The 8672-nt window shown below is 40.2% G+C and overlaps 1 protein-coding gene across 1 annotated transcript; it reads right to left on the reverse strand.

The window, feature by feature from the left end:
* Nucleotides 1–2408: 2408 nt before the first annotated feature.
* Smim23 (small integral membrane protein 23) lies at nucleotides 2409–8219 on the reverse strand. Its single transcript, XM_004644849.2, has 4 exons — nucleotides 8072–8219; nucleotides 3153–3204; nucleotides 2897–2964; nucleotides 2409–2656 (listed from the first exon to the last, which is right to left on the reverse strand). The coding sequence occupies exons 1-4, from the start codon at nucleotides 8159–8161 to the stop codon at nucleotides 2444–2446; spliced, it is 423 nt and encodes a 140-aa protein (XP_004644906.1). The 5' UTR covers nucleotides 8162–8219; the 3' UTR covers nucleotides 2409–2443.
* Between the last annotated feature and the right edge of the window lie 453 nt (nucleotides 8220–8672).

Below are 8672 nucleotides of genomic sequence, written 5' to 3' on the forward strand. Positions count from 1 at the left end.
GGTCTTCCGCTTGACTGGCAATGTCAGAAGGTGTTGACCTGAGTCCCCTACAGCTCAACATAAGACCATGGCTTTACTTCTTATACATCCTTTTTATATTTTTCTGCTGGATGGTTAAGACCAAGATAAAGCAAGACCTATGTAAGAAGAATTGTAGCTTTTGTATCTGATAAAGTCAGTGAAATCCCCTCAGGATTTATCCTGAGATCCTGTACCTCAGATTGTAGATGGGAAGATTTATAGGAATATAAATTTGTCAGTGTCAGCCATATGGATGAGTTACGGCCATTGCTTGGCCAATTTGCTGTCTGTGAAAGCCTGAATGTTTTCTCTCCATGTCACTCTCCTTAGGCACACTCTATGTCATCAATCACTTTCCTCTTTGGCCCCATAATCTCCTTGATCAGAAAATTTGGGACTCTACCGAGTTATATGATGTTACAGTACAAGTTCTCATATGCCCTGAGTCTTAATTGACCTTGGAATGCTAGGGCCAAAATGTTGGCTTTCCTTGTGGCCCTCCTTTTTCTCTAATTTTTGGTCTGCAAACTTAGGTTGTTAACCCTCCAGAAGAAAAGCTTATTGTTATTACCATACAACCTTGTCTGGTGAACTCAACCATACTATCTGTCTGAATATCAAACATCTCAGGCATAACATAGAACAGGTATTTTTCATCCAGTATTGATATGTTAAACTTTAAGTTCCTACAGAATATGGAGAAAAAAATTTAAAAAATTAAAATATATTTAAAAAATAGGAATAAAGAATTATATATGTTTACACATAAGTTCAGAAATCTAACCATATAACATTTCTGACTAACTTTATATATCCTGACACCTGTGAACTAAGCAACTGCAATGAAGATGGCAATTTTTAATAGTAGGTTCATGCTAATCCAGTTCTTAAAGGTGGTGCCCTGCAGACCTACCCGCTTCCTGCAATCCAGTCTTGAATCTTCTTACAATAATACTGGCCATTAGGGTTCAAAATATGCATGTTGGGGAAACACCAATATTTAGACTACAGCAGGAACCTTCCTCATTCTTGGCCATAGTGATACGGTAGGTAGCTCACTCTTTGGCTATGTCTTAGTTTTGTTAACAAGAGCCCTGCTGATATCATTTGTGCTGCTTCCATTTATTTATGGTGCTGTAAACAAGGCTAGGGGGAAACACACGTGCATGCATAACTGTGGGACAGATTACCTAAAGCAGGCTGCGGGGCTGAAGATGACATGCATTTACAGATTGGGTAGCTACTTTAAAGAAAATAAAAATAATACAGAATTTCAGAATAAGATGATAGAGGAAATTAACCATGGTTATTATATTGCATATTGTTAGCTTCAAAGTAGTTGCTCAGATGACCAGATATAGGCATGAAAAATTGGTCAAACAATATAAGTACTAATTGTTCCTTTCAATGAACAGAAATTAGTAGTATAATTATCTTAGCTATCTGTGTGTGTGTGTGTGTTCCCTCCTTCTTTCTTTTTTTCTTTCCCCCATTCCAGTTGTTCTTTCCTTTTGAATAGTTTTCTTTCATGATAGCTATTGTACCTTTTGGATCTTACAAATTACAGATGTGAATCTTACTTATTTCACTTGTGATTATGGTCTCTAGTTGCATCCATTTACATATAAAATCCTCAAGTTTGTCTGTCTTTATAGCTGAATAATACCCCATTATATATAAGAAGACCGCTGCTCAGTTCCCCTGCATCAGGGCTCTCGCAATCTATGCTGCACGGTTGAGGGCCACTAACATCTATGACTCAAAACCATGATCCTCCTGCTCCGCCCAAGGAGGAAGGAATACTGGATGAGAAATGAAGAAGGGGAGCACTAGGCACTTACTACAGGGGACCAAGGTTCACAAACACTTTTGTTGGCAAACAATTCTGTTTACAAACAGAAGTATTTGGCAAACTTTGATTTTTGTTTGCAAGATCTGTGTCCGGTGACAACCTGACCATGGCCATCTTTCCCACACAAACACAAACATAAACACAAACACAGCCATCTTTTCCAAAATCATGGAACAAATTAAGTTCATGAACTGAGGTAGCACTGTATTTGCCAGTTATCTCATTTTACACTCCAGAGAGACTCTACCACTGTCTGAGGCAAAGTGTGTTTCTTGTCTTTTGCAAATGAGAAGACTGAGTCCCAGAGGGACTTTGCACAGCATATCAAGTCGGTGGAGCAGGAATCTGATGTCGTGGTTGGTTGTGAGGCCTGTGTTGGCCCCAGGGAGCCAGATACGGTGCCAGCGAGACTATCTCCTGTGTCCTCCTGAGGCGGTTCCTGTCAGCATTCATGAACAGTGGACTCCATTTCCCAAACATTTTATTTTCTTTCTTGCCTCAAACTTCAAATATCAGAGCTCATCCTCCCTTTCCCATTTCCCACTTTTCTGCTTCCCAGGTCCCAGGTCCTCACACGGGACTTCTGAGGCCGGAGCAGCCCTCTTCCAGGTAAGGCTCTCCAAGAAAAACATCTAGCCATAGCTCCACGTCCTGCACTAGCTGCTCCAGCTCCTGCACTTCTTTCTCTAACTTCTCCAAGAAAACATGCAAGCTCTTCTTCAGCCAGGTCCTGAGGAGCTTGATTGGCTCTTCAGAGGGTTCTCTGGTGTGATACTCACACCCCTGAAAGGCAGACACCAAAGTTTTATCTTGACATTTTCTGCTCAGCTTTCTGGTTTCAGAGAGCTTCTGGGCCTTTTCCCATGTTATTCATTCTGCCTGGAGGCCACACCCCAACCTCCTCCACCTGGCCAACTCCTTTTCATCTCTCCCAATCCAGCTTGCCAGTGGAAGCTTTACCTGGAAAGCTTTCCTGGTTCCCACACCTCTAGGGTTTCCTGGTTGAGTTCCTGAATATGTTACCTGGGCAGCAACAGGGTTCTGGGAGTAGTTACATTCCCTGATTCTTTCATACACCTCCCAGCTTCTTCCTGCAAGAGACACAAACACTGCCTCTTAACAAGGGCCTGTGAGTGGCAGTTGAAATAAACCCCATTGGTCTTCTCCTGGGGAAGTGGAGCAGAAGGTAGGTGGGGGGCCTCTTGGCAGACGTCAGTCTAGAATCCCTACCTGGTTGTGTGTGCTTGGCTTCTCCCTTCTCAGACTCTGGCATGCTTACCTGACAACCCTGTGCCCAAGTACAGCACTAAGACCAGCAATGTGAACAGCGTCTGGGGGCAAGAAAAGGAGAAGGGAAGGGAATGGAGTGTGAGTTCCAGGTCCTTTGTCTCCCCTGCATCCCCAACAGGGCCAGGCATGGGAGAGCTACAGGACAGCTTTAGAGCCCAATTTTATTTCTAGGGTGATCTAAGTTCTATTTGCTTGCTAAAAAAAAAAAATTGCAGGAATACATGACATGACAACTTGCTGACATTTGTTTTTCCTCCATTCTTTCTTCTGCAGGAGGAAGACCACCTCTGCCCTTCTTCCTGGAATAACTTTTAAATTTCTCACTTAACTCAGTCTTTAAGATGAATCAGTTTTATTGCAGCATAATTTATATACAATGCATGTGCACATTTTAAATGTGCAGTTTGATGAGTTTTGACAAATGTCTATATCTGTGGAGTAGCCCCCAGTGAAGATCAGGAACATTTTCGCCCCTTTAGAAAGCTTCTTTGTGGCCCCTGCACCCGTTCTCCTTACCCCAGCCTCGTGGAGGGACCACTTCTGTGCTTCAGATAAGTGAAATTACATGGTACATGTGCCTTTGTGTTTATTTCCTTCTGCCTGACACACTTTCTAATGCCTTCATGCTTTTGCGCATTCAGTTTTCTGGATGAGTATTTGTGATGGGTGAATATAGTACAATCTCTTCACCTATTGATGCACTATTGGATTGGCTCTGCTTTTGTGCTATCAAGAACAAAAATATTATAAACATACATGTGATTTTTTAAAAAATGCATTTAGTACAAGGTCTCACTATGCAGTTTGGACTGGTAGCAGTCCTCTTGTTTTCAGTCTCCTTAGTGCTAGGATTACAACTGTGCGCCACCACACCCTGACTCAGTGGCCGGCTTAGCACGCCTGGGGGTGGGAACCTATCCAGCATGTGGTGCTGGGGATCGAACCCTGGTCTGTGTGCTTGCCTAAGCAGGTGCTTAGTCCACTGAGCTATCTTGCTGGGCCTGTCTTTGCATTTTCTTACCAGTATCTTGAAAATCAAAAGGTTTTAGTTTTGATAGAGTTCAATTAATCAGAAGTTTTCCTTTTTTTTGTGCTTTTTGTGTGAAGCTTAGAAATTTTATTTATTTTAAAGTTGTAATTTTCTCCTGCTTTCTTTCTTTTTTTCCCCCTCTTGCTTTCTTTGAGACATTTTTTATTTTAGATTTTACACTAAGTTATAACTCATTTAAATTTTTATATGTAATGCACAATAGGGATTGAGATATTTTTTTCATGTATATATCTAGCTTCATTTTATTTCTTTAAAAATACTAAGTTTTCCTCTTTGGATTACATTGGTGTCTTTGCAAAAATATGTCCATTATATTGTTGGACTCTTTCTGGATATTATTGTGATTTACATCATATCTATGAAGTATGATAAAAATTATGGTGAATGTTGAAATTTAAAAAATTACTACAATAAGACACATTATCACGAATCCCCTTCAAATGTACTCCTTGCTTTGAACACACTTATCCCATGGTTTTTACTACTTCCTGAAGCAATTCTGAAAGTTCTCTTTTGTCTTTTCATGGCCACTTCTATGCCCTGAATCAATTCAAAATGCTTTTAGCTATTTCAGTCAAACACACACATTACTGTGTGTCATCACCTACTTTCCTACTCGGCTGATCATTGTTTTGACTTTTGGGTCTAAGTCAAAATGGTCTTGAAAGGTAGAGTTTTGAATCAGTTCAGGCTATTGAGGCAGCCATGACAGTCCGACTCAAAATACTCATGAGAGAGGACTTCCAGAAGTGCTTCAGAAAGTGGCAAGGATGATGTAATAAGTGTGTTCCAAGTAAGGGGAAGTATTTTAAGTAAGACTAGTGATAGTGTCTTACTATAATTTTTTTTTTATGTATTTAGTACAGGGTCTGCAGGGTCTTACTATATAGATTGGACTCGTAGTGATACTCCTGTTTTCAGCCTCCCAGGTGCTGGGATCACCATGCCCAGTCTTATAATAAAATTAAAAAATTAAGCATTCACTGAAGTTTTTGATCACACCATATATGCTTGCACCAATATATTACTAATTTTCATGAGTCCATTGAAAGGAATAGTTGATGCTTATATTGTTTGATCTATTTTGCATGCCTATACCTGGTAATCTGAGCAACTACTTTGAGGATAACCATATACAAGATAATAACCATTGTTAATTTCTTATCACCTTTTTTTTGAAATTGTGTCATTTTATGGTTTTCTTTCTCTTTAAAATAAAAATAGAAAAATACTAAATCTGTATTAATCTGTATATGCTAGCACTGACCACAAACTAGATGCCTTGAAGAATAGAAATGTACATCCCCCCAGTTCTGGAGCTGGGGAGGTCTGTCTACTTGGCTTGCAGGTGGCCGTCTCTTACTGCGTCACCACACTGAGTTTTCCTCTGGTTTGTACATCTCTGCTGTCTCTTCCTAAAAGCATGTCAGTACTGTGGGGTTAGGGTCACACCCTCTTTTTACCTCCTTAATAAACTTATCCATAAATATAGTCACTTTGGGGCTAGGACTTCAGCATGTGAAGTTTGAGGACACAGTTCTCTCCATAAGCATTGCAAGATCACTATTCCATTCCATTGATTTACATACCTATTTTATTTAATATACAGCGTGTAGACTACTGTTGCCTCATTGCAAAGCTTGAAATCAGATACCGTATTGTTTTCTTTGTTTTTTTCTTTTCTTCCTTTTTTGTTTTTTGTGGAACCAGGGATTGAACTCAAGCCCTTGCATTTGCCAGGGAAGCGCTTATTCTACTGAGTCATCTCTCTGATCCCCTGTATTGTTTACAACTTTGTTATTTTTCGCATTTGTCTAGGCTGCTCTGCATATTTTGTATTTTCATCTATGTGTATGTATTTTACAACCTTCTTTTTCAAATTCTATTAGGAAAAAAACTGCTGGGGTTTTGACTGGTACTATATTAACTACATAGATAAATTTAACAGAAATGGTTGTATCTTGTGAATTATGAACATGGTATGTCACTCCATTACATATTCTTTAATGTCTCTTAACAATGCTTTTTTATTATAAAGAGAAAAAGCACTAAAAACAATGATGCAAAATTGCAAAATAAGCTAGGAGAGTAACCGCTATTAGCGCATTGTTTATTGTTAGCTGAAAGGTAGTTTCTTAGATTACAAGATATAGACATTAAAAATTGATCAAATGATATAAGCACAACCCTTTCTTTTCAATGAATAGAAATTAGTAGTAGAGTTATCTTGATTATGTGTACCTGTTCAGTACAAGTGAAGCCATTGTAGGCCTAACTACAAAGCATATGTCATGAAAAACAAGTTTTGCAGGTGTTGTTTGACCCACTAGTTAAATTCTCAGATGCTGAACTGGCAGATGTGGAAGGTAGGCTGTATTGCTGGATTCAATTTGCTACTATTGTGTTATAATTTATTTCTCACATCTGCCTTTAGAGATTGGGTTCTTTTTTCCTATAAGTTTGATGTATTTTGGTAATAAATTTTTTAAAAAAATTATTTATTTATTTGATACAGGGTCTCTGCCATGTAGCTCAGATTCCTAGTGATCCTCCTGTCTCAGCCTACCCAGAACTGCAATTACAGGTGTGTGCCACCATGCCCAGTTTTGGTGGCCAGCACAGCATGTGGTATCAGGGATTGAACTCAGGTCCTTGAGCTTGCCAGGCAGACACTCAGACCACCAAGCTATCTCCCCAGCGTTGGTAGTAAATTATACCTTGTCCCTTAAAATGAGTTGGTAAGAATCCCCTCATCCTGTTTGTGGAAGAATTTTGTGAGATTGGTATTACTTTTTTGCCTTAAATGAATGAATTTATTGATGAAAACTTGTGGACATACATACAGTGATTAAAATTTCCTATTGAATCCATTTATACCTTGTATAGTGTGCGTTTCACTTAGAGTAGGGGTGTGAAATTTCATGAGTTTTGTAAAAGGAACATTTCTGGGGTTTGGCACTCTTGGGACCCTTTTCAGGAAAAGCAGTGGTGTGATGGGAAGCCATCAATCCTCGTCATCCGCTGCATATGATCTACCTTATGGTGCCACGTACAAGAGGCCCGTGGCACATGTACCCTCAGTGGAAGAATGAACAAATTTGAAAGCATGTGTGGACCAACCATTACTCTGATTAAAACTTTCAATTGCTTATTACCCTCAGAGTAAAGTCCTACCCTGTCTCTAATGCAGGGTACAACAGAGTTTCTGCTTCTTTCACACCCCTCCCCTTTGCCTGAAGTAGTGGAGTCCACAGGGCTTCCTGCTTGGGGCTCTGGAATCAGAAGGACCTGCCTTCCAATCCTGATTTGTCCCTGCTACATGGCTCTAAGGTCTTTTTGAGCCTCAGTTTACCCATCTGTGAATGGGATTGATAGCGTGTATCTCTTAGAAACATTGTAGATCAAGAAAGACAGAGGGGTGGACACCAGGCTGTATACAGCAAGTACGTTTTCCATTTTGACAAATTTGAAACAGGTTTGAATTTAAGTCCTGTGAATGAATCACCTGGGAGCTATCCAATTCAGGTGTTTTATCCTATTTATGGACATTCATTTATTCATTCATTGATTCATTGATTCATTGGGTACCTGCTATGCACTGTGTACCATTTAAGGCACTAGGAATTTAGCAGGAAACTAAGCAAATAGCCCCAGTCCTCATGGAAATGCAGACCTTCTACTGGTGTTGCTGAGGGTTAAGGGGAGAGTGATGGTAATAGCATGGCGAGGAAGCCCCCAAACTGCTGGGATAGGGGAAGGTCAGTGGAAGGCCTGCTCTGTTTGCCACAGTCTTACGGTCTGCCCAGAGTGGTGAAGAGAATTTAGCAGGAAAACAGCCTCACTGGGCCTGGCCTTACCTGCTTCTTGTCCTCACAGTGGCTGCCCCTTCTCTGGTCAAACGGTTGAGTGGCCACCCTCGACCCGCCATCCATCTGTTGGAATTCCATGTCCTCAGGGCTGGTGGCCTGGGGACCACAAGGTGTCCCCAGTGGACAGGCAGATGCACCTCCCCACACCTGGTCACCTGGCATCCTTCAGGCATGAGTCTGATGTCACAGAAGACAGGGGACAGAAAGGTTCCACCCACCCATTATCCTGAGTTTTGGCACCTTCCCTCATAGTTTTTTTTCAGATTTGTCTAGAAAACAATGATTGCCAAAAGATTGCATTTTAGGATGGTGACTTTTCTGATCTCTTTTCTTCTATATTTGCAAGTTTTTATTAAAATGTGAGGTAAATATAAAAACAAAAATGTTACTTTTAGTGAAAAAATTTCTGGAGATCTTTGTAGATTCACATATAGTTATAATAAATAGTACAAAGAAATTTGGGTATCATTTTCCCAGTTTCTCTCCACAGCTTCTTTCATTGCTGTAGGGTATAAAAGCCAGACTATTGATAGAATTTACCAAACTATTCAGACTTAGTTTTACTTGCATCCATTCCTGTGAGCACTTA

The sequence above is a fragment of the Octodon degus genome, unplaced genomic scaffold (assembly GCF_000260255.1).
Source record: "Octodon degus isolate 3935 unplaced genomic scaffold, OctDeg1.0 scaffold00212, whole genome shotgun sequence".
NCBI classification, from domain to species: Eukaryota; Metazoa; Chordata; class Mammalia; order Rodentia; family Octodontidae; genus Octodon; species Octodon degus.